Source organism: Anser brachyrhynchus (assembly GCF_964034855.1).
Source record: "Anser brachyrhynchus genome assembly, chromosome: 12".
NCBI classification, from domain to species: Eukaryota; Metazoa; Chordata; class Aves; order Anseriformes; family Anatidae; genus Anser; species Anser brachyrhynchus.
Genome location: NC_137707.1, coordinates 13,961,472 through 13,988,920, shown reverse-complemented (window position 1 = coordinate 13,988,920; position 27,449 = coordinate 13,961,472). Strand labels below are relative to the sequence as shown.

General features: G+C 40.8%; 1 protein-coding gene across 3 annotated transcripts in view; it reads right to left on the bottom strand.

Annotated features, from left to right (window-relative positions):
• Positions 1–152: 152 nt before the first annotated feature.
• Positions 153–27,449, bottom strand: part of CBFB (core-binding factor subunit beta) — a 42,447-nt gene continuing 15,150 nt past the window's right edge. For 2 of the 3 annotated variants that reach the window (XM_080551901.1, XM_080551903.1), the window contains 3 exons: positions 20,239–20,355; positions 14,596–14,691; positions 153–2,425 (listed from right to left, as the gene is read on the bottom strand). In XM_080551901.1, the coding sequence (XP_080408027.1) occupies positions 2,357–2,425; positions 14,596–14,691; positions 20,239–20,355 (282 nt within the window). In that variant the 3' untranslated portion in view covers positions 153–2,356. Of the gene's footprint in view, positions 2,426–14,564; positions 14,692–20,238; positions 20,356–27,449 lie in introns of all 3 variants that reach the window. The other variant, XM_080551902.1, reaches the window with a different exon arrangement.

Here is a 27,449-nt window from a genome sequence, read left to right as displayed (position 1 = left end):
GTGACCACTGGATGTCACTATTGCCTCAAGCACGGCCATCAAGACCTGGTCGGGGTGGGATGGAAGCATCGCCCAGCATCCTGCTCCTCTCCCACCAACATGTAACGTGTCAGCTTGAATTACCAGGATGTCAGAAATGACTTTACAGCAACTTGTTTTCACTACACAGAAGTTTATTATGAAAGTTAAACATACAACACAAAAAGTAGCAAAAGCAATCCTGTAGCTTAAGGCAACTCTTACAGGAGATGAATTCAAGAAAGATGATGCAACTTCAGTTTAAATAGAAATTATGAAAAATATCAAATTGCATCAATAACTTAAAATGCACTTTAAAAAGTCTGCACTAACCAGCAGAGGGTAAGGACTTGTGATCTTAATGCCAGCATTAAGATATCGTAAGCAACAGAATGCTAAATGATGATAGGGAAAGTTCAGTATTTACACAAAGATAGCGACGTTAATATCTGATAGCATAATTTCCTGTGTACTTAGGGTTTAAAACCACTGAACAGTTAGGAAAACCTTTTAAAATAAATCTTCAGACTATTCCATCAAAAATACACAGATGGCAGAGAAGATCCAAGGCAAGGGATGCGTGCAGGTATCCCTTAAAATAACTCATCGCAGAAATTTTAGAAAAATTATTTCTTTGGGGGTAGGAGAGCAAGAATACGTGGCCACGGAGTGAAAAAGGTTATTTTTTAGGTGAATCACATTTAAATTGAAGTATCAAAATATTTCTATTTGATGACATTCTCACAGTTTACAGTTACTGACATGATTAAGTGAGTGTTAAATATTCGTATCATTAACATACAAAGATTCTCCTTCACACGGACATCTGCTTACATTTTTGCAAGACCTCTTTTACATCGATTCTTTTGCCATTAATGAGGAATGTAGTTATCTTAATTATAGAATTTCATAAAGATTTAAAACGTTCTTATCATAGTTTCGACCTTCAAAATCATTTTTAAAACACTGAGATTAAATCACTTATATTAAAAAGGTATCCACGTGACATTTTAATTAATCAGGCTGTACACCAAGCACCACAATTTTGACAATGCCAGATGAATGACATCACATTTCCAATCAGTTTTCTTCAAATATTGGACGCAATGAAAAATTTGGAACAAATCCATTTGCCACCACCCCAAACAAAACAGAAATAATTCACACAAAATCAGCTCACCCCAAATCTTACCCTGTTAGAAAATGCAATATTTACTGCAATGTAGTCTTAATTTGCATAAGATTTGATAGAAGTGTCCTATGCACAGTATGAAATTTTCTGCGCACCACCTCATCTCAACTTTTCACCATTCAGCACAACTTTACAAAAAGCATAAGATATAAAATATACTTAAAGCAGCTATCTTAAACATGATTTAATACATATCACCTTGGCAGCTGATCACTTTTATTCCCAGTTTAACACGCTGTTGAATCTGATTGTAGAGTTGCAGTATCCCTTTTTTTTTTTTTTTTTTTAAGAACTATTTAAAAAAATCCCTGAATAAAACAGAAGCCAGCCTGCGACTTCCTATGAGTTTCAGTAAGGTACTATATACAGGGGTATAACAACCGCCCAAACTCACTTAATACAGAATAAAATCTAAGATATCGGGGCAGAATGCATTAATGCATGAAAATATACATTTTAAGATTTTATCATTTAAAAAGTGGAACCAATGGATTGTTAGCAGTTAAAAGAATACTGCAACTGTAACATTTACAAACCCGGAGTTTGAAACCTGATTCCAACAGCACTGATCCACTGGGTTTAAGCTTGGAAATAATGCAAAAATAATGTCAGCAGTTTTTAGAAGGTCTTACAAATTAAGAATAAAAGAAAACTGAAAGAAAGATAAGAATGCATATCTAAAATAAAGCAGGAGCACAATAAAGACGATCAAAACTCCAAAAGCCCATATTAAAAAAATTAAGCTTGGAATGCATTGGCTTCCAGCAGTTTACAAAAAAAACAACAAAAAAGTTTTTAATCTGTAATATCTTGACCTATTTTTAAGTGACAATTTTTATTACATTGAGAAAAAAATGTTCTTATAGCTGCATAAGTTTCCATTTCACTAAAATAGTGCCAACAAAAATAAGTTTGCATAGAAAAACAAAATTTCAAATTGCCACTGGCTACATGCTTAAAATGGGAAATGCAGGTATCGTAACATAAACATAGTGCAAACCATGGCAGTTCATGGTGATTTTGACTGCCGCAGGTCAGGAAACAGACCATAAGTATACCCAGTTATCACAGTTTCTGGTCTTTTATTAAATCCTTTGCCAAGTAGAAGCAATGTGTGCAGACCCATGGCACGCCTGCTGCTGTTGATTAACGTAGTTTGAGATCATCACCACTTCCTAGGTTCGATCCAGGACTAGGGTCTTGTTGTCTTCTTGCCTGCATTAAAAAACACACTTTTTAGCATCAAGAAGTGATTTTGAAGTAATCAGTTTAGTTCATTTCTTAGTTATTAAGCACATAACAACCATAAACAATTTTAAATCAGAAACTGCAAGTTTGAAGCAGTAACCAATGCATTTGTTGTTAACAAGACAATCATTCTTTAACAAGAGAATCATTCATTCTTTCCCCCTCAATTTAACAGCCCCCCAATGGGCAGGGCTCCCCAGGGAGCAGTCCCACACCGTCCCCCTCTGCAGAGGGGCTCAGAGCTTCGGCTCTGCCCTGAGCTGAGCCTCGGAAACCCTCCTGCAGCCAGGCTGAGGCTCGTCTCAGCACAGTAAGGCAATGGGGTTTCATGTCTCTTCATCCGAAACACATGTTCTTCGGTGTGAAATTCCCTTCTGTTAACCTTTCCTGTGAGCATTCTCAGGATCGAGATTTTTGAGGGAAGAGCTACAATGCCAAGATGGCAGAGATTACGTCACTCCCAAATAAACCTCCCCTCTGGATATTCATGCAGTCAACATTTACTTTAGCTTTTCCTGGAACAAAAGCTTATAACAACACAACAGTACAATTTCATCTATATACAAACATTTTAACAACTCTTAAGATTTTGAGTTTTACTGCAGCATGTTTTTTTTTCCTTTGGTACACCTGTAAAGTTAGCAATAACACAAAACTTGAGAAAACTTTGGTACTTATGATCGAGCCCCTGTATAAAAGAAAGTGATATCAGTTCTCCTTTAAGTAAATGATTCTGTTAAACAGTTTGAATTGATGGCAATTTAAAGAGAAAGTTAAAGATGGTCAGTATTAATATCCGTTCTTGTAGAGGACCCATACTTTACCTGAAAAACAGACATACATGTATCATAGATGCCTGCTTCTCCTCCCAGCACTACCAATCCCCAGACGCACACTTTGCATCCCAAGTGTGCTGCATTTCCTCTAAGGCAGCAGGCATTTAACTGTCAGCCACTAAGGTCTGCAGCGGAACACAAAAAAGAGGGCCCAACCTGACCCCAGCCAGAGACCTCGTGCGTCATCTCTTCTGCAACCGAACAGTACGTTCCTCCTCTGGTTCGCGTTCATAACATGAGTATTTTGATTTTTCTCCTCTGTATGCATGCAGGCTGCTTTCAAGTAGCGCACACAAATGCAGATAAATACTTAAAACCCATTCATATACTTCAATTTCAAAGCAGTACGTCTATTCTGGGAACGTTCAATAGATGCGAGCTGTACTTTAAGACATGTTAGTATGGACACTTTGATTTAATTTACAGGGTGCACAGCTGGCACCTTGGCCTTGAAGTACCACTGCAGCCCAAACAGTCCCAGGTTTTCAGCTGGGGAAGTCATCGCTGCAGAAACATTATTTGGCATAGCTCTGAGTTTCACCAGCTGCAGCAACCTGCCGCATTCAGGGCTTCAAAATAGCATTCTTTAAAAAAAAAGCTGAAAAAACAACCACCAAAAACAACAAAAAAAAGCAACCCAACCCAAAAAAACAAATAAATGACCCTTCCCTCCTTCAGAAAGCTCTTTGTGCTTTGGTGGAAGAGGCAGGACAGACTCAGTGGGGGCAGCTGAACCAGGATATGCACAGCTTAGGCAATTATCGGGTTCACACGATGCCACCGAACAATACGGGTGTTTCAGCTAAGCAGTGACTAACAGTGACACGCCGGCTGCTCCGAGATGCTCCCTGGGCTCTTCTGAGTCACATTTACTGACACAGAGGAAGCCCTCCCGCCGCAGCGGCGGTTAGCCCAGTTCACAGCACGCTGCTGCTTCCCTCCCATGCTCAACTGCAAGCGAGCCGCGTCTGCCAGCTCCCAAACCCTCTGGCCTGGCCTGCCAGCACCATTTTCTGCTGCTTTCCCTGCTCATTTCTTCCTCCCTTACCTACCATTCCTCTCATCTGGCTAATTTTACACTGCCAGCACAATTGGCTGGCTTCACCCACAAGGAGTCTTGCTTCCATCTGCTTTTAAATACTGATTTCAAGTCACATTTGCCTTTCCCGTGCAATGATCCCATTCCGATGGGCACCAAGTCCATTAATAAATCCCTCTACTTGTCAGTATGCTTCCAGAGAGGATGCTCCCTCCTGCACCCTCTTGGTGGTCATGTTGCCATTGCTGATTTGGAAACACGGTCACTATTTTCAATCTCACAACCAGTATCTGGTACATTTGTGTGTCCAGTACATAAACAGGAATGCTGTTGGATTTTAGATATCCATGGGTTAGATCTTCTCCCTCTGTTCCACTGACGCAGGCTATACCCTGAGTGAAGGAAGCAACCTTTTGCCTACGCGCAGAACACCACCGCCATCCCTGTTGGTGCACAAACCCACAGGCTTCTCAGTAATCGGAGGGATCACTGTAGCACAAGCAGTTGCAATCATGTACAGCGCTCGAGATTTTAAATGCTAATGAGCACACTCCTTCCAGCCACTCAAGCAACTTCTGCAAACTGCCTTCTTAGCAGATATGCAGAATTGTAGGAAACAGCATTTATTTGCCATTTTCGTGTTATTTTCAAAACACGAATCATTCAGCTTTTTCAGTAATACCGATAGGCAAAGTTAACAATGAACACCATGCTTCAGTTTTATTTTCTTCGACAGAAAACCAAACTGGGATGTAATGATTTTTCTGAACACAAAATGGTTGTTCTGCAAGTCCAAACAGATGCTTCCGCACTAACTTCAGAGCTGTACTAAAATTAACAAAAGGATAACAGTTCCACTTTGCGTGCATTTCTCCCACTGACCAGATCGTGCCAAGATTTCTTCTTGTTTTAACTGCCTCCCGTTTCTTCTAAGAAATAACGGCATGCAGTCTTTACATGTTACCATAATCCTAGTTATATTCATTTATTTACTTATCAATTTTGTATTCAAGCATATTTTACACTTACTAGAAAGAGACAGCAAGTTAACTGCTGCTCTCTCTCTGCCTTGAAAGCAACAAGAGCTGCTTCTTCAGCAAAGTAATCATAAACACGGCAATTTTATTGTCAAAATTCAGTGAAGACTCCAAGGTAAGGGCATATGGTTGCATTTATGCTTCGCCTAAAGGGGCCTTTCCTTTCAAACCATATGAAAGAATTCACATGATTCATGCGATCGCTGCTACTTGAAGGGTTCAGTAGTGGCTTCTGCAAACAACTACCAGATTTGCCCTTTCAAGCGTTATGCAAAAGGCATGACAAATTACCCTGAAATGTACTGAAAGAAGTCATTACAATGTCTTATAGTAGCACATGTGGATAAAGGTGTAATTTTGCATTTCAGTAAGTGGGGATTTACATGCGCAACTCCTATGTGTTGGAATGACAGTTCTGTCTCAGAAGCCCTCATCTACTTGTGCTGTACCACTGTGCGGGAATGCACGTGGAACATGCTTATTCTGCCAGACACTGTCCCACCAAGGCACACGGGCACAGTATGAATGACTGCAAGAGTGCTTTACATGCTAGAAGCACCATATATCTATGTAAAAACTACAAATACTCATGAAGAAGAGGAGAAATCACCACATAGGCAGACAGCAAGCACACTAAAGCATCAGGAATTAGGTGATGTTTTTGGCCACGGACAAAGGGCAAAATACAGCTTTCATTAGAAATGCCCCCAGATTCTTAACACCCACCTGCATCAGGAAGGCGACCACCAGCATGGTGGTATCTGGTAGGTCACCTCAGCCTATCAAAGGAAGTTCTTTTTACGGACATAAAAATGGCAATTTCCAGAAATCTCTCATTTTGGGTCCCATACACTCTAATCAATCCTCTGAATTGCAGCATTCACTGTAATTTTTGAAATGCATATCTTATGAAGCCCTGCAGAAGTAGGAGAATTGCTCTCTATGAATAATGAGCTCAGCTCCTCAAAGACCGAGACTTGTTTCAATTAAGATGCATCTATCTTTGCCACGAGGAAATGGAGTACTCTGCCATGAGTCATGCGTAATGAGTCATGAGAAAACAGTAGTTATTCATCTTATCTCAGCGTATTTCAATTTTCAGTCAAATACTGATTTTAAGTTTGAAGGAAGACTACTCTGAACGTTACTCATCTGAAAGGGTCACAACTATTTGCAGGATAAACTTGTAAATACTACACAGACCCCACGGCAGTTGGAATTTTCCTGAAAATGAATGCATTTTAACCAGTTCTGCCAGTTTCCTTCCAAATATCCTGAAATTGAATGGTTAAGACAAAGGACATGTTGGGAGTTTCAATACCCAAAAATACTTCGCACTCAGCTTTCAGCGCATGAAGCCATGCAAATCTTCTGCAATACGGAAGGAATTACAACTGGCCACGAGCCATTTAAAACCTCTAAAGTAGGAGACGGCATGACGACTGACTGCAAGAATTGCAGGAACTTGTTTGGCAAAAAAAGACATTTCAAAGCCTCCTATAGTATGCTATTCTGGATTTATTTACACTGAATTCATCTGCTGACACCACAGGGGTAATAACATACTAATAAACAAGGTAAAAGTTACTAACAAGAGCAGTTTGAGTTGATGGTAAAAAACAGCAAGAAGCAAACACGATGATACCTTTGCACCTAAGCTCCCTTCAACCCTGCATCTCTGAGCTCTTCCCAAGCCTAAGCATGGGCTAAAAGTCATTTCAGGAGTATGATGTAGTAGGATCTGTATTTTATTAATTTTCTTCTCATTAAATTAGATAGCTTGAAGTCATCAAAACATCAGCTTACAGTTGTGAGTCTTTTGGACAGAGATCACGCTGGAGCATTTACAATAGGACACTTGGGTAAACCAGATTTAAGAGTAATGGCAACTCAGGAGGAAGGCGCACCAGCAGTTCCTCCAGCAGCCAAGGCAGTCGGACACCATCCTCCTCCTGCTGTTGTTGGTCACGCTTTCAATACTGCCAGCAGAACTGCTTAAGCTGGCTTTGAGTCTGTAACTACACCCTACTCAAGAAAATAATGGAATAATGCAACTGAATACTCCTATTAGTCCTGTTCACACCAGCTCTCAATTCCTCCATGCCTAATTTCATTCACTCCCCTCTGTCAGCCTGAAACCCTGCAGCAAGCCCTCTGCAAATCCTCAGATGTGACTTGTCAAGCACACGTGTTGGGTGGGAGTCACTGATGAGAACAATCCATACCCACAAGTTTCTCCCTCCCTTGGGCATCCTGACTCTCTGAAGGTTTTGGGGCACAGCTCTGGGACATACCTGAGAAAACCACCTCCCTTTACCAGGAGTTCAGCAGGAACAGATAATGGGACACTGGTGGAGGGGACGGGAGGAAGGGAAGAAGAAACAGAGATAATTTGAAGAAGTGCTGCCACAAAGAGTAGCCTAAATAAAGCCGTTCCATGTACAACCCCACTGCAATTCTTTAATTGCATTCTGGCAGCTCCATCCTGCTGAAGCAGACGGTGCAGATGCATTATGTGCCTTGGCATCCATCATCTATAATTTACTAAATAAGTGAAAAATCAGGCTACGTTATGAAAAACTAAACAGTGAACATTTGGATTCTCTTAGAAGGTCTGTTAACCTCCTGAAAAGGATTTAAAAAAAAATTTGAGAACACATCGCAAATACTTTTCTGAAAAGCATACAACCGCAGGACCAAAAGGAAAAAAACAAACCAAAAGAAACAACCAACACCCAAACAAAGAACCAGAAGCAGAGAGAAAAATGCTTAGAGAAATATTTAGAGACTTCACAGCCCGCATCCAGCATCAGCAGTTGCTTTGTTTGCCAGCCCTAGCCAGTTCCACCTAAAACCTGGGATGAAGTAGTCACCTTGATCTTTTTTAACTATGTCAAGCACCACTTAAATTACTCCAATAATGGAAAATTCTTTCAGATTTGGTAAGAGATGTAGACATTTGAAGTCCTTACAGAACAACTACTGTTACAAACTCTATACTCAACGTGCTATTTTATTCTTGCATCAATTTTCATTGCTTTTTCTGCTCACTGAAAGGCAAAACACAGTTTTCTTGACAAAGATTAAAATCATTTAGCACCTACCTCTGTCAAGACTTCATTTCAAGCTTCCAAAGATCTACTTCCTAGAACCTAAAAGTGCACGGCAGTTGTGTTACATGCTGAGCCTGCTCTCACCAGCAACTACTACAGGGCTGCAGAGCACGACCAGACCAAGTACACGCAATTTAATAATGAATTCCAAATTCACTTGCCTGAAGTCCTTGCAACTGTTTTATCTTTGTTTAAAATCTGCGACGATGCTACTGATTTTAGTACTCCATACTGGTAACTGGACTGAAAAAAGCACATGAACAGAGTAAGCTCTTAAGAGCTGCAAGTACAGCCTAGTTAAATTTTAACTTTTGTTTGAAAACTTGAAAAAAGCTTAAAATGCTTCCTTTTAGAAAGTACTGTTTGAAGTCTGGTGTAAAGGTTATAAATTTATAATTAATATTGATTGCCCCCAGACAGTATTCCTCTGTTGCTCAGCCCCTTTCTAACCTTCATTGACTGAAGGAAGATGCTTATATTACACTATTCCCTGATTTGCAAAATTGATCTCCTCTGTACTATATCCAGCATTGATTCAGTAGAGCACAAATTGTTTTTTCCAATATATGCATTCCCTAGCACTTTTGCAGAAATCTCAGCTGTTTAGAAGTTCTTGAGAAACGATCTAGTCATAACGTTACCAGCCTACTGGTACTGCATGCACATCACAGGACCCTTTCAGGCAACGTATATTCACACGCACACGCTTTAATGCCTTTCTTCCCCTCAGTTGTGCTGCATACATCTTGAATATCAACAAAATTTTCTCTACATACACACACGCATACACCAAGTCTGCACTACCCACTGTTACCCAGTAACCGTATGGGTTGCTTTCACATCCAAAAAGTTTTCTTAAAGTTTAGACTAAATGACAATTTTAATGTCATTTTGGAGAGTACACAATTAGTAGTAATTAAGTTCATTCCAGATTAATTTTTGAGGAAAAAAACTCAAGTCAGAGTTTGATGAGGAACAAATAGGAAAAAAGAAAACTGACTGCAATACTGTATTTTCTACTGAAGCAAGTTGTACCCTAACAAAATACCCATAATTAGGGCATTTGTTTACACTGGTAGTTTCATCTTGCTTCTTTTCCTTTAAGCAGGGAGAATAACTTCACTGCCTAGAAGCTTGGACAACAATGAGGCCTACTACTAGGTTTTGTTTCAATTGTGAACTGTTTGCTTTAAAAAATGTGGTGCTTTGTATTGAGAGGGATTTCTAGTGGAAGAAACAACAAAAAGTTTCAAAACATTTTTTTTCCCCCCAGCAAAATGTGAAGGTTTTTTAAATGAGAATTTCATGCAGTTTCCTAAAATGGCTCTGCTTCGCCATTAATGTTATTTATATTTAGCACAAGACCACAAACAGACAAATTGCTAGACTGCGCTGTTTCAGGGAAGAGCAGATCACTCTGCCTCTCTACTTGCATTATTGCTAAAACAAAAAGCATGGCAGTAAGATGGGAAATGAACACAAACTAGAAAAATATTATTACATTTCAAAAATGCCTGTAGAACAAATTACGTCGGAAAACTGACAACAGATCCAACCCACCCCCAAATAAAACAAGCTGTAGAACGCATCTGGCTAAGCAGAAGAGAAAGAGTGGGGCACGCTGCGCACTCAAATAACTTTTTGTTTCTGTTTTAAAGCTATCGTTTGCCCTACCTAAACAGTCATAAGAAGTACCTAAAAATATAGCAACAGACAGGATACCCTCTACTCTTTATTCATTGCTGAAAATCCACAGCTTGATACTTTTTCTTGATACTTTTCGCTCCAGCTGGCAGGAGGCACCTGAGGGCTGCTCCTCCTGGACTGACCACGGGCTGTTACTTTCAAGGTATCCCAGCTTCACCAAATGAGGGCTGTTTAAATCTCTCAAAGTCATTCTGAACACATTTTGCTTCATGTTACTACGGTCAGAATGCTGAATAAGAAGCAAAAAGTTTTTACTGGAAGACTCGAGCATTTCTAGACAGCAACCTCACGGTAATTTCCAGCAAGCATTTCTTATCGTGACACTGCACTCTGGTCATTCATACCGAAACCACACCAAACAGGAGCGAACACTGGTATTGTCTCTCTTGCCCGAGAAAAAGGGATAAAGAGACAAAAATCATCATCTGCCTCGCTGCCATCCCTGCTGTCTCTTCAGTCTCTTCTGTTTGCTTCCCTCTGTCAAACAGAGTACAAGTATTTCAAGTTCGTATACCTGATTACTGGCATCAGTTCCCGAATACGGGGCTAAAGGATGGCCTTGGACCAAGTTCACCATGGTGTGGTGCTTGCTTATGGAGACAGAATGTGGCCTTCAGCTGGTGTGAAGTCACTGAACAGTGTGAGTTTGCCAAGTAGCTTGGTGCTCCCAAGCTTATGAAACTTCAGACATTTATTTCTTACAGTAGGCTTTACCTGGGGATAAGGTCTTCCTTCACGTGTATTATTAAATCCTTACTGTCTCAGCATGCTAACATTTTTGTAAAGAGTGAAAGTCATTAGAACATATTATTAATTTTGAAGGCAGTAATTAAAAACACTCTCTGACTTCAGAAGCATCTTTGAAACAAAGGAGTCCTGAATGCAGTGAGGCAGGATTTGTGGTATTCGATGTGACCAACCTATATAAGCTGACAAAAACCAAAACCATCTCAGATTCAGAACTGAAACATGTCGCAAGTATAACAGGACACATTTCAACTCATTTTAAACACATTTTACTTAAAGCCTTAAAGCAAAAATTCATAAATCCATCCACACCAAAGAGTAATACATCCTACTTACATTAGGATGAATGCTATAACTGGACCAGAATATGATCACTTTTGGAAAAAAATCAAGCATAACCTAGCAGCCACTACTAATTCTGTCCTCAAATGCAAAGGATACATTCATTAAAATAAGGATCTGTTGTACTGAAGTCATCGATAGAAGGTACAGTATTTGCTGAAAGGAGTGCAAACTTTCTTCTGTTGGCCTCACAGCACTACAGAGATTTTTTTTCCTTTTTTAAATAGAGAGGACACTTAGGAATGATTAGTATTCTAATTTTCATTATTAAGTGTTACTGCACTTACTATTTTTCCCCTTCAAAGTATAACCATACAAATCTCCAACTGCCCCACACAACTGTTTTAAACTGTTCAGGAACTTTCGCTGGGATTGCTCCTAGTCAATAATATACCACTTTGCTTTAAAAGTCTACAGACAGACTTCAGATAGGGAATCTTTCCTACACAGAAAGCTGTATAAATAAAGAATTGAGTCTGATCATTTTCATATGCTGCCAGGCTTTGGACAGATGAATGTTTCCAAAGAGCTGGCGCCTCTGTTTTGGGTAGGAGTGGGTGGAATACTGCAGGATTCTCCTTCCCTCCCCCACTGCAGCAGAATCTGGTCTCTATTAAAGCATTTCAGCTCTAATTCTACAGTCAAAAATCTGCTTTTATACAGACAGTGTCGCAATTCCTCAAGCAATCCCTAATGCTGATGCAATCCTGGTCCAAGCCTGGCAGTTCCAAGTTTCACTGTCCATGCCATGCTTAGCAGGAAAAAAAAATCTGAAATTTTAGTAATGATGAGATGTGCAGATAACATCAAAAAGTCTATGCTGTGGGGAACTCCATCTGTATGTAGTGTAACAAAAATGCACTCGTAATACTTAAAACTACCTTTTCTAACTGCCCTCTAAAAATCTTCAAGTACCATCTCTGTAGTGCAACCAAAGACACAGTTTGAACTACTGAAGTTACACAAACAGTCCACAATACAGTTTGGACTAACATTTTGTAACTGTCAAACCATACTTCTGAGCTGACCAAGACTGTACGCACGGGAAAATTCAGAGGCCATAAATACAACAAACACAGCAACGTGCATTTTTTCATTCTGCTTACAAGCTGCATTAGAATACAACTGCAAAAAAGTCACCCAAACAATGATTTGGAAACCTGATTCCTCCTGAGGAATGCATTATTGCAAGTCTATTCCCCAGGCCTCAGATCCCGATTTTTATGCAGTTTTGACACCCGGAGTGAAAAACCTCATCTGTAAATATTCTAGGTGTGTAGCCAGGAAGTCTTCCCCCAAACATACAAATAAGAAAATGTAAATTTAAAAAGTCAGACCTACAAGTAACTCAGGAAAGATTACTTGGTTAAACATATTAAACATGCACAGTAAAATAACAATAAAACACACATAACAAAATGTATTGCAATTAATAAAAAAATTCTCTATTTGGTATCAAATAAGTTTGAAGTTAATTTGGCAATTCATTTTTATTCTGCTTAAGCACATTTCAAATAATTTATTTTTCCTTTTCTTCCTTTTTGTAGGTGATCCATGCCAGGGCTTCAGAGATGGACAACATCTGTTCTTGTTTTAATAGAAAACGGGTACTGGAAGCTAATAACGACATCGTTGAGTAACAACTGGCTGCTATGTTATTAAAAGCAAGAGCATTTTCAGAAGTTATTGAGTCCAGTTCCTGCAGATGGCCAGGGTTGTTGGTTTTTTGTACCTCAGTGTCACAAGCTTTGATGTCTGTTGTGAAGCCCCAGATGCTTGGTATTACCTCAATCTCACTGCCAATTGAAAGTTTCTATGCATCTTAGCTGCAAATAAGGGGTTTCTACACTTGGAGGAAAGAACAAGTCCCACAGAACTGCAAAAAAATTATTCTAGGAAGCCTTTTGATATTTTAAAGCTTCAGCATTCAGCAAGCAGAGTAACAGGAACAGGTAAGAAGGGCATGGTAGAGGAAAATGAATCAAGCAAAAGTTGACATATAAATTAAGGTCAAAGATGTAAAGCTGGTCTTCAAGTTCCTACTGTGTTAAAATTAAGGCAGGCTGCCTCAGATCTGCATGAAGAGCTTTAAGATTAACTTCCTTCTGAACTCAACTTACAAGCAGGTTCCAGCTACGATGTGACTGGAGACAAAATGATCCAGGTAGTCTTGCTTTTACAAGGATCCAGTGGTAGAGAAGCTTTAAAGGCAAGGATTTTAGTTTTGCAACAGCTGACATCTGACCTAGCCACATCAGCATTTGCAAAAGAACACTGGCCACCTCTTCAAAGTGATGGTTATTCTTCTCTGCATCTCTCTTCCCTCTCATTGTCACACTCAATGTCTTCCATTCTCAGTTGGAAGGAAGGAAAGCCTGCTCAACCACCTCAATTATCAGTGAAGATGCCAGAAAAAAAGCAGTTTAGCAGTATAACAACAACAAAGCTTTCTAAAACCCTGAGGAACAGCAGATTGGTCATGTTTGATTAAGGTCAGACCATACTGGATAAAGCAGGGAGTAAGAAGGAAAGTTAGCAAAGGAAATAAATTCAAACTCCTTCTGTCTTATCCTATCCTCTGCTTGACTGACAGGCTGCCTTAACTTGCCTTGGAAGCTCTCCTTATGTACTACTCATCCTCTTCCAGCTCCTGCCTTACTGACATCTTAGAGCAGCTGGTTTCCATTCCTGTTTCTGGCTCCTCTTCTCTAGATCCTAGTAATTTCTGCTCTCATTGAGGGAAAAAAAGACTGCAGGCCCCTAAAGAAGCAAAGCACAAGGTAGTGGGAACTATACCACTGAAAGGAAGGAAAGGAATGAGACCCCCCACCAGTAAGAACAAAGTGAGAGGAAACTAGAGTTTGACTGGTATCTGATTAAGTTAATTGGTCATGTTTTCCGCACCATGGAACAGCCAGCTAGCTACAAAGTTATCTGCCAGCAGCTCCCCAAGCCTTTTCTGCACCCATAGGAAATGCATGGGAGGCAAATGATGCCTGTATCTGCCATCAAAGCATCCTTTGACAGAGAGATGGCAGCTCTGCGAACAAGTATAGCCTCACAGCTTAAGTACCCACCAAAAAAAAAAACAGATCATCTACAGAAAGGAATGTTAGAAATTGTAGATTTCTCATCAACTTTGAACGTTCGGAACTCCTTCTTAGGAGAGTTTAAAGCAACACATTTTGCGATTTTTACACGACAAAAACTGAACAACAAAATCCACAACATTGTACACACAGACAAATCAATGCAAACAATCTAAAGTTTTGGGAAAGTACTAACCAGTTACTGACAGCAGCTGTGAAACCCTCACCTCCATTTCCTCCCGATGAGACCTGTCTCTATCCTCGAATTCGCGAGTTCTTCTCCGAGCTTCTTCAAAGGCTTGCTGTGCCAATGCATCCTCCTGCTACCAAAACAGATGACACAGAGTGACACAAAAAGCAACCCTAACTTCCACTGGACTACATTTTGTTTAAATATTGGGAATCATTTGACAGCAGCCAAGACTAGTGTCCCCTACAGAACCTGCTAGAACACAGATGAGTTCAGGAATTGCTCATATAGGTTAATGAATTACTACCTACCTTCATCACTATGGCAGATGTAACCAAAGCTGCAACACAGCTACTACTTAAATGCATTTTCAAAGGAGAACTGCTTTTCAACAGTAGTTTAAAATACTGTTTAATTGTCTGAAAGCTAGAAATTCTCAGAAGTTATATGAAAGAGGCAATACATTTTATCCTCCTCATAAAAGTCATTTTGAAGACAGCATTCACGGGTATATTGAGACAGTTCACTGGCATCATGACATACATAATGGCAATTTAATTATCTTCCTTTGAAAAAAAGAAAAAGGTATTACCCAAGTTACAGACCAATTTAATCTTTCATTTTATTGAAAGCTACTGAAGGTGTGCCAGTACAAACATACTTCATAATCCTTACATAGCATTTAAATTGTTCAGGTTTAGCTGCAAAATGCAAAGCAGAAGTTATTCTTTCACTAATTTGTACGTATGCACATACAACACAGAGGAAGCCTACAGCAACCCTATTTTTTATTTTTAATAGTGGCTTATGCATGGGAATATGTTTAATGCTCAAAGGATCAACAAAACAGTAAGTGATAAACTGTATTGTCTTTCCTCCCTCATAACTTTCCACCTATAATTAGTGCTAACTCTGCTTATCACTCCCACATACACACAAATGTTATTTTCAAGTCTACAATTCTCTTCAAAAAAAAAGAAAAACCCTAACCTTGACTGCGAGAGGACAAAAACATTGTGAGAACTCAAAGTTTTAGTACGCCAAGGGATTAAGTGCATAAATTTTTTAATTTCAGATAAAACATCTCTAGTTTGAGAGAATGTTAAATTGCTTTTTTTGCCAACGGCACAATCATGTACCCTGAAGCTACTTTGTGAAGTGATGTGAATGAGTGCCCCTCGTGGCCTAACACAGTTAAATACAAACAGCTGTCAGTCAATAACTGCACAGCCAGCTCCCCAGAAAGCTATGCTGAAAGGCAACATTTAAAGCTGCCCATAAGGTAGGTTTGACACTACTATTTTTAAAAGTAGAATTCAGTCCTTTATAGCTATATCTTAATGCTTATGCAGCATGTAACAACCAATGTCAGACAGCAGAAAGTTTGCTCTTAATGACACAGAAGGATAGAGATAAAATAGGTAGGTTTGTGTCTCTGATGCCTGCAGAAAAGTTGCCTTGTTTCTAATTTACAAAGCTACATAAAATGTCATGAGTACTTTTTTTGGGGGGTGGAGAGGTAGATTTAAATAAAAAAGGATTTTTCTGTACAAGATTTCTACATTTTTACCATCATTTGAAGCGTAATAAGAAGCAAACACAGCCTCAGCCAGGATATTTTAAAAAAATGTTCGTAACCAAAAAAATACTAAGTTAGAATTTCAGAGAAGAATCAGCGTGTTACTGTGTTGACAACTGAAAAACTGGTTTACTAAAGTCTAAGAAAGGGGAAGAAGTTACATTCTGATGCTTCATCGTTAAGTAAAAAAAAAGAGATCTGCTCTGGTCTTGGTGATGTGTTATGAGAGAAGTTAAATGTGTCAGAATCTCGTACAACACGAGTTTAACCACCCTTTTTCAAATGTCACCCAAATCTAGTAACTACAGCCTAGCAAATTTTGCAGTATGAAGCCTATAAATATTAGTTTTATTCAGTAAAAATGCTCCTGCTATGAATCTACTAATAAAATGAATATGCAAGCATGAACCGTATCAATGTGAGAACAGAGCAAAACAGCCCCAAATCAGAAAAAAAATAAACTCAAGAGACTTACCCATATCCCCACCTACCAATCACCAGAGTCCAGTAGGAAAAGCCTTTCTAAGGACAATAATTTATAACTACAGAAACTACATAGCAAGAATGTGGTGTTACGGAAGAGAGACAAAAGCACTGAGGATGTAAACAGTCTTCTAGTGAGGCTCCAGACAAATAGCAAATTCAGGAAAGTTTCAGACCCAGGTGGGGAAGATACCCAAGCACCTATGTGGAGCTTTATGTGCATTAGCCCACTGAAGCCTCAAAAAGCAGCTGTGAATCAGGGCCTCCAGTAACAAAAGGTAAGGTTGCTTAGCAGGAATACACGAACGGATTAAATAGAAAGAGCACTAGCTTAAAAGTTTCAACTGAAGTACTTTATTATGCATGCAGCTTTCCTTCCTGAGGTATTTTTTGACCTGCTCAAGGATAGCATCATTTCAAAAACTGTGACAGCAAGGAAAAATCGTAGCTGATTCAGTATTGGTTATTAAGTAGTGTTAAGAGACAGGAAAATGCAAGAGCATTAGATTTGTGTAAGGCAAGCATACCCAAAAACAGCAGGGGTGTGGGGGGGGTGATGAACACTGGTAGGACGTCACATGACAAAACAACAGGCACCACAGATACTATGCCACGTATCATGAAGCACTTGAACCAGTTCTGACACCACTGTTATTTTGGGATCAACGTCGACAGTTAGATCAATTGCCACTAGCAGTATTAAAACAGTTCTAGCAGAGGAAGCAAACGGCAGATACAGGAAAAGGGAAACTAAAGAATGTAAGAGATTGTTAGCATTGCAAACCTTGGGGAAACATGTAGGAAAACAATTGAAGTTTTTACATCTTTTACATTTTCAGTATTTTTTCCCCTCTAACTTGCACTTAACGTAACCTTAACTAGTTATGCTAAGAACCACTTAACTGCTAACTGCTAAGAAGTACGAATTGAAAATAAATTACACACGTGTAACTGAGTGCAAGTGTATCTCTGTAGATACCCTGTGCAATACCTCCAGCTCAGCACCCTGAACTTGAAACACAAGAAAGCACTGACATCTGAGAGTGTGCATGCTTTTTTTTGGTGAGGGAATGTAAAAAAATAAATAAATCATATGCTCAGTGCACAAACTCTCTGAAGACAACAATACGGAATTCTTAAGTGTAGTTGAAACCAAGCATGCATGTCAGGGAACTAAAATAATCGAAGAGCATGCAAAAACATGTCATGAAATTAGATGAGAAGCACTCAACCCGCAGGTCACTTGACCACCCTTTCTTGCTGGAAGGGTGCCCACATTTTTTAGGAGCTATCCAGTTCTGGAGAAGGCTGACGCTACCTCCTCCTGAACACACGTCCCTGTCGGTCTGCTCTCAGTTCTGAGATGACAGGCACGGACCAAGAAACGTGGGATTTTTCTTGCACAATCCTCAGGGGTCCACATCTGACCTTGCTGTGTAAGCCATACAATCAAAAGGAGTTCTAATCCGTACAGCCTATAGCAGGTACTCTTTTTTTAAAGAAAACACTGCTGCAACGGAAATGTAGCTATCTCAAATGCTGACACCCAGCCTTGGAAGAAGCGAGTGCCATCGCTAATAGCAGCACTCAAGGGAAAGCTTGGTTCTGCAGCTTCTCCCCCAGATTAACTAAAGGTGGCATGCTAATCTGAGAACAGTCCTACCATCTACTCTAGACATCCTGAAGAAAGCACCCAGGGCTGTGACTATTTGAAAGACATGGTTTTGACACAAAGTACTTGCATTAAGCCAGGGCACAGTCACAGTAACACGATCTCACTAATGCGTTAATTGGTTTCTGAAGTCTGGGAGAGGCAAGGCACCGCAAAGCTTGCAACTACACATCTCCACATAAAAATCTGATTTACATACTTCTAACTCTTGAACGGAAACTAATTAATTAATATGGCCTCCAGTTCTGCACATCTGGAATAGAGGAGTGCTCCTTGCATTTAATTGGAATTACAGGGTCCCTATTTATTAAGTAGTGACCAACTGTGGCTTCAGAATGACTAAAAGGGAAGCCCCGAGGACAGCTGAGAATGAGATGCACACAGCAGAAACAGAAAATACATCCTTATTTAAAGCAGCTCCTGTGCACAACTGCCAGAAACAGCCCCGGGAGAGCTACAAACCCCAAAAAGAAACAGCAAAAGCACAGTCGGTCAGAAGCATTTTGACATCACCCAGGTTCATGTCAAAATCATTATTCTAAGGATAATTCGACTGGAGTCATGAGTGAGCGTATCATACACACACATCTTTGCCTGGATTATTCCCTTCACAGAGAAAAGGCTACAGCTGACAGCTGAAATAAACTGGTGCAGCTTGCCAGGAGAGGACCTGTAAAGTGAAGTGAGGACCTGACATCCACACTGTGCTCACTGTAAAAGGTTTTGCTTTGGACTTTACTACCTAGGCTGACCTGTTAGAGGTCAAAGTGCATGAGATGTGGTCCTGAACGATGTCCTTCTGTTCAGTTCCATCCAGAACAAATCCAAACCATGCTCCCAAACTCTTCTGCCATGTGAACTAATGCTTGCAAGTGAAAATACTAAGACTACTTCAAGTGCAGATGTTTCTGCAATTATTTACCTTACAATTTTTATTATGTAAATGTATTCCCATGGATCAGAATGAAAGGGGATGGGCGCACAAAGAGGAACTATAGGTAATTTGTACTTAGAAGCACTTTAAGCCATGCTTTTGTGTAATTCTAACACTTCTAAACTCACAAACTACAAAGCGAACTACTGAGTTCACCATAAACTACAGATTCTAAGTCACAAGCCTGGTAACTGATGTTGTATCCAACTTACTGTCAAGTGCAAAGACAGGTTGAGGTATATCATGATCTTTGTGGAGGCCCACACAAAATGGAGCAGCAGCTTTTAATATCAGTTAAGTAACTTTGTTACCAAGGTTCATTTAAAAAGCAAATAATGTCTGTCTTCAGTCTGCATAAATTAAGGATTCCTACAGCTGTGCGAGTGAAGCTTTTATATGTTATATAGACTTAAAAAGTTATTTCCTCTGTTTGCTTTCTTCTTGTGCATGGCCAAAGATTCAGCTGCTAAAAGTTACTTCAGTGGTAGGAAGCAGGTTTCTCAAAAGCTGCCATACCTTAAAGCAGCTTCCCACTGTTACAGAGAGCAGATGAAAAAGCTCTATTCATCCCTGCCCCACTCGTTCCGAGTCCCTGTTCTCGTCTCCTGACAACGACACCATGTAATAAAACAAAAAAGCTACTTTGGAAAAAAAAAAAAAGTAATGAACTGGAAAAGACTTGCCAGTGAAATTGCTTCAAGTTACAGTAATAGCTTTCCCAATAGTTTAAGATTTACTACTCTGTAGCGTAGTAATAGTGCTAAGCCACTCCACAAAGCTGTAAGCTACAGCTGTAAGCTGTAAGATTCCTGCCCCTAATGTTTTATTCTAATTAAAACACTGGTTTAGCTACAACCACATTTCTGAACTTCTGTACTGTGAATATTCCTTGGAACTGTACTCAAAGAGAAGGCAGAAAGCAAGCAAATTACCACGTGTGACTGCTACCTGACTGCGCGTTGTCTTCCAGGAGAAGTGTCTGAGGCAGAGCAGCCCGGGCGTGCTGTCTTACCTGTGCTCTCTCTTCGTCAAATTCCAGGCAGCCCATACCATCCAGTCTCTGTAAGTCTATCCAGCCTTTCCAGATTACACAGACACCATTGAGAATCATAGGTGCCTTCAAGTACACCTGAAATAAAAGCGAAGCACACGCTGTAAGTTTGAAGGCATTAAACACATGCCTGCACAATGAAAATAGCAATGCGGGAAGCTTCTATATGTATTCTTAGAAGAACACCCAGGCCAGCTGGTAACATGAGACTCCACTTAACAGCTTCTCCTGCCTCCTTTCCAAGAACTCGTTTTAATCAAGCGAATGCTGTAACTTTTGCCTGCTGTACTCGATGGAATAAATTTGAGCCGTGTTCTCATTTTATAAACTGGCGTGCACAAGGATTTGGTTAGAACTCTATTACCACTTCCAGTTAAAGTAACTGTTTTTCTTGTCAGCTTACCATTGCATCACGGGGAAAGTGGCATGCTGCCAGACTGGAAGATCCTTCACAGAGCATTTAAATGGTTAAATGAACATCTTCCTCCTACCCAAAAGCACTGCATTTTACTCTGTATGTGAGTTCTTTCAACAAAGAACAAGCACCAGTTTCAGTCCTCCTCAATTCACAAACCAGAATGTAGCAAAATACATTACACATACACACAATGCTGAAAATAAAGTCGTCCCTTGTCTTTTTTGGCATTTGTGAAAGTCTTCAAAAGAATCAACACCAGATGATCAAAACCCATCTCCTGCATCAATCTGTGCCTTGAACAGCAGCAAGGAATTATGCACGAGCTTAAGGCCCTACAGCTAGATAAGGGTGGATGATACAGTGATATAAAACAGAAGCATTTCCCCCTTCTAAAGGCCAAGATTAATCTCCACAAAGAAACTGAACAAGAAGCAAACACAGCACTAAACACATCTGACACCCTACAGCTAATGAGATCTGTCTTAAAAAAAACTCACGCAGCAAAATTACCCAAGTCATGAAGAAAAAAAACGTCATCCTCTAGTAGTTATTTCACCCTACTTGGCAAGCCAAACCACTTGCAGAACAGAAGTTTGTCTATGCTGAATTGCTAGGGAGGCAAACCCTATGCGCAGGCCAGCGCCCGTTCCAGATGTAAGGCTGCCGAGACATTCAAAATGCCAGTCTTCAGGAGCAGCCCGGCTCACCAGGGGAAATTTCACATAGTGTCTCCTCTAATCGCTCTGAATTCATCCTCTGGCAAACCCTCATCAGCAGACTGTAATTGATGTTTAGTGCTACGGTGCACTTCAAAGCACCCCGGCTGTGCCTGCCCGCTCAGCTCCACGCTCAGCAGCTAAGGGCACTCGAGCAGAAAAAGGGCAGGCCAGGAGACGCAGGAGGTGCAGCGGGACGGGAAGCCTGCCTTCCTCCTGCAGAGGCTGTCCAGGTAAAATTAAGCACTTAACGACATGAAAGGAAGAAGAAAAGCAACAGACAAATAACTCGAATCCAAATGGCAAACAAGCGACATTATTCACCAAATAAAATGCACATTTGTTCACTGAGCTTAATTTTTTACAACTCGCCACACTTCAGTATGGAACGCTCTAGATGTTTTAATTAGTACGATGTGCAGTAGTAGCACAATAACGAAGAAACAAAGGTGACTTCAAGCACATCATCTTCGTATCAGCTCCTACTGCAGGCTCTCCACAAAGAATATGCATTGGTTTTCTGTCCCTGTGCTCTCAGTCCAGCCGTCCCACCTATCCCTGCTGCAGGGCAGCACAAGGACCTGCCAGCCGAGGCCCTGGGAGCTGGGGAGGCAGAACCAGCATGAGTAAGGCGTGGACTGCCAGGAAACCACCTCCTGCAGCCCTCCTTTCAAGATTAATCATTTCGTACATGCTAAATACAACATCGCTCCCTTTCAGCACAGTCTTGGCTCATTCATCCCGCAAGAAATACAATGATGGTACGCACGTCATTTAAGTGATGCGTTTAATTGGTTTAGAAGTGGAAGACAAAAGATAGAGGGGCCACTAAAATCGAGAGCCATCCTCTTCTAAGAACGCAGAATAATTCAGCAAGAAAAAAGCACCATAAACCCAGCTACAGGTCTTTACAGACCTGACAACCTGCACTCTAACACTGCTTGTTTTTACCAAAAAAAAAATTGCTGATCTCTGCTTAGGGTTTACCTTTCACTCACCTTCCCCAAACTTTTGGCCCAAAGCAGAAACCTGGGAAATCAAAAAATTACATCAAAATTCTCAGAAATGACAACATTTAGCTCTGCAAGTTGCCCAGAAGGGATTTTTTTTGTTGTTTACTTGTTTCTTTGACTAGGAATATCAGGCTGTCACTGCCTGCCATGTTTCAACAGCGTTGTCCAACTACCCTGCAGCTGCTCGTGCGGTCCGTGCGAGCTTTGGGTAACTCAGTGCAAGCAGAGGTAGCTCGGGCACAGCTGTGAGGGCTCAGTGCCTCAAAGCCAGTGCCTTGAGCATCACCTGAAGCCCAAGCACTGCTGGAAGTTTTCAGAAGTCAAGGGGGCATAAGGGAAAGGAGCTGACAGAAGGGATGTGATTCCTGATGCCTGCTATCTGTTCGAGGCACGCCGAGCAGCAGCTGATAAAGCAGCTCGCCAGCCACAGGCAAGCAGCCTGACCTTTCGAGATAAAGCATAAGGTACCCTGCCCTTGCTCCTCAATCAGAGCCCTTAAAGCTTTACACCACTGGTTTCAGCGGGTCTTCGCTTCTACTAGCATCAAAACCCAGATAATGAATGTTTTTCACTTCTGACAGGGTGAATTTCTTAGCAAGCCATTTGAGTTGGAAGTTACCATATAATCATTCAAATTTAGTGTAATTCACACTGAAAGCTGCATGTGCCTGCGCATGAACTCTCTCATTACAACACACAATAAAACAAACTGGCGCTTTTTTCCTTTATTGTAGAGAAAGGAATTTAGACTCCTTTCCCCCCTCTCTTCTTTCTGGGGAATGGAAACCACCTAAGACTGAAGCCAAAACCGTTTAACCACACGTTTCCTTCGTTTCAGATAAAGCCATGATGGTTCCCCCTCCATTTCCAAACCTAACAGAACATTAATAAATTACTGCCCTTGTCTACGATCGCATGATGTTAGCACACCTCAAAATCCAGCACAAAGTTATCTTTTAAGAACTTTCAGAGCTCGGTTCTGAAAATTGCCCGATGACAACCACAGCAAGATGGCAAAGGAAAAAAGCCACCTGATTTCTATAAAGACCCTGATTCCCCCCTTAATATTACTGAACTATAAAACTTGGATTAAAACCAGATAAAAGGATGACTTTGCTAGAATAAGTCTTTCAAGGCTTTGTTACTAACCCCAGATTAACTGCATTTATGTAATCGTATAAACCATTCCCGACCCATCTGGTGCTTTCAATAAGAGCATTTCGAAGCCAGGCTCGTAAGACTCAGAATTTTTGTAAGACTCAGATTTGGAGACCTAGGTAAACCGTCACATATTGAAATCCGCACTTTTTAGTAGCTTAAAGCAGCTGAATTTTTGTTCAGGTGGCTGTTACGCAAAAATTTCATTTCACTTCAAGCTACATTTTCCACTTACAACTCCCACTATAAAACACCATGGCATTAGATTTTACCTTTTAAAAAAAAAAAAGAAAAGCAGACGTGTTACTTTGATGTTGGAAACAGGTTGGCTCTCAGCGTTCAAACACTGTTTGCTGCCCAAAAAGCCAGGAGGAGTAGACACGCTTATCTCAGGGCAGATTATCTGGCTCGAGGACGAGCAACACCACAAACACACATGAACTTGAGAACATGCTGCACAAATCCATTAGGCTCAACATAGCTGAGCTGTGCTTGTGCTTTCTCAACTCGACAGCAGACTGCTGCGCACACTTTCAACATGCAGCATCTCACCTTCCATTTCATGCTCTTTGAAATGTTCTACGTTATTTTTCTTCATCTGAATTTGAATTAGTAACCTCCTCCTCCAACTGCAACTGAGAGTTAACTTTGCTGTTCCAAGAAAAAAAACCAGGGGCTTGGCTCAAGTAACACCACTCGTTCATACTGTAAAAGCCAAACTTGATTTGAATAAAGTGAAGCAGGCAAACAGCTTTTTTTCTCGTCATTGAGAACAGTTGAGTTGAACACAAGACGTAAAACCTCAGTTTCACATCCTATTTTTGTCCTCTAGTAAATCCTTATCTCACAACACCCGGGTATTTAACCGATTCGATGCAGATACACTATCTGAACACTCCATCCACACATCCTGCAGTTACAGAAAATGTTCCTTCTCCCTAAAGCACCCCAGCCATTTCCTCCCCCAGACAGCACTCGGTTCTCACCACCCACTGACTAATGAATCAGCACACTGCAACAGCCGTACCACTGCCGGGACGGACCTCACGCCCCCAGGAAACACCAGTCCCCGGCCAAGTGGTGCCGTTCCCTCCCTTCTGTTTTCATTTTCCCAGCAGGCTGGACCAAAAGGCATTCTTTCAGAAGCCACTGGGTCCTGACTCACCCTCTGCCTCGTCACACGGCTGCCCATTCATAACCGCTCACACGAGCCACGTACGTACGCTCCAGTCCTGATCCTTCCCCTGAATCATACCCCGCTTTGAAATATTTAAACTGCAGCCTCCCCGGTGACTTCACGTATGAAACACTGACCACTAAAAAAGAAACAGCTGTAAACATTTACTCCGAGTACGAAAGGTGTTAAATGGGTTAAGGCTAACCTCATTGTTTCAGCTTCTCACACACACCACCACCACCTCTGGATGCTGCTGACTAAAAGGAGACTACCTAGTCAAAGAGGAAATCATACGTTCATCTTTTTCCTTTAACAGAAGTCTCAAAGGAATACACAGACGTTTTCGTAAATAAAAGGCTGTGGTCTTGCCACACCAATTTGGCATGGCTGTTGAGTCAGCCTGCCCTCCCCAGACACCGTGACTCTCGCGTGAGCATCCTGATCAGAGGGCTTCAGAAAGGGAGCAGGGCAGGAGGGAAGCAGCAGCCGATGAAAGGCAAAAAAACACTATCTGAAGTTTTGCAATAGAACATATAGACTAAAATCCTTAGCTATTTATTTAGGGGAAAAAGAACAGTTCCAATTTAGGAGCTGAATTGCTTGAGAACATCCGAAGTTGCAGTAGAAGCTGACATCTCCATACAAGGCTTCAAACTTAAAACATGAGTGATCAATAACTAAAAGAAACTAACGAAAAATAACCAAGTCAAGAATGGAGTTTACAGCAAGTGTCAGAGCATCGGTTCCTTCTGAAACAGAACCCCTGTGACATAGCCCTGGGGCCAAAACAGTGAATGGAAATGGAGGAAAAAAAATCCCACTTAAAGTCACCAGGAAAACAACACTTTTTGGTGCTTTTAATCTGAGAACTACAGACGCATCACTACAAACTGGAAGAGCTCATAAAAGCCAACAAATTTATATCAATCCTTACACCTATCACACTTCAAAGTGTATGATTATTGTGCCTTCAAACACAAAATGAAAATGTTTTCAGGTTACTTGGAAAGCTACATCTTGAAACGGCTTCCACCCTACAAAACCAAGGTTCTGTTCGAGTTCAGACTTCACACCGCTCTGTAAAAACTCAAAGGAAGTGATACTTCCTGACAAAACACGACTCTTTCCTAAAGAGCCGTACGTGGATGACCGAGCTGTGGCTTTCACGATGAACACAGCCCGTAGGTCCCTCAAGGGTGGCACCCAAGTCACCGCAGGCCCTCAGCAGCTCATGCACAGATGCTGATGAGGGACCGCAGGGCGGTGGGCGCAGGACACCCCACACACCACCACCACCACCTCTCCACCTGCAGCCTGCTCCGATGGCTCGGCTCTTCCTCATCCTCATCGTGCACGTGAAGGTATTTCTCTTGTAGCTTCTGGCCGGGTAAGGAACCTGGTAAGAGGCTGGTAAGACTGGGAATGATCAGCCTATGGTAGGGCATGAAATATTCTCTGCAAAAAGCCCTTTTCAACTCCTTAGCTTTCCTCTTTCCTCTGTGTTAGCTACACACGCCATAACAAACAGACAAAATGCAAGAAAGCCATCCCAGACAGTTTTTAGAATCTTTCTTTCCAGAAATTCTTAACATTCAAAATGAAATAGAGCAACCCTATTTCATCAGCTATGACAAAGGTCAGTTCCTTAAGCAAAACAGAAATATTCAAACCACTATGCTTGCTGAGTCTCAATCTAGACTGTTATGCTCAGAAAAAAAAATAAAATAGATTTCTAAATGCAGCCTTTCACACTTTTTTTTTTGTTTAAGAACAAAAAGCAGTAGAAATACAAATACACCGACTGTCAGGAACAAATTATCTTGAAGAAAAGAATTTGCTGAACTACAAACTATCCCATGGATCGCTAACAGTCTGTACGAGAATTTTAATAGCAACGAGAAAGAAGTAAAAATAGCTGAGCGCAGGGCTAATTCATTTATTATTTGCATGGCTGTGTTGCACATAAGCAATTAAAATTGTTGCTAAGATCGTAAACCCCTGTATTTCCCCTTTTAGGGCAACATTTAATTTAGTTTGACAGTTACCGAAATATTGTTCATGCTACATTCAGGATTCAGAAGAATACAACTTTTTTTGGTGTTGTTGGTTGTGGGATTGTTTTAGCAAAAGTTTTAGACTCATAAATGTATTCCCCCCCCCAAAGAAACTTATGAATTTACACATGCTAATGTCAAAGATGATTCAAGATGCAACCTGAAATATTAGCTTGAGGCATTTCGCAATCGAGAAAAAAAAGTATCTCAAAAAACCTCATTAAATTCCACCGAAGAACACCCCAAGTACCTATTTTAGCTGTCCAGCTACAGCAGATGTGTTTGGACAACAAGCAACAGCATTCCCTTAGCGTACTCCCTCAGGAAAGCAGGCACTCAGATTCAAAGCTGCAAAACCAGCTCAGAAAATGCTCGCTGCAATTTCCAGTTTCAGAGTAAAGCCCGATTGCCTGGCAGGATGCACTTGGATCAATTCTAAGGTTCGCATACATAAATCACCTGGGTTTTTATCACAAACAGAACTCAAGTTTTGGGAAATGCCCATCTAGATACAAGCACAGCACTATCTGTTTTTACAAGCAAATTCAGGTAAAGAAATTCAGGTGTGGACCCCTGCTAAAACCATCTTGGGAGCAGTGTCAGAGCTGTGACAAAGCCTCTCTCAACACGCTTTCT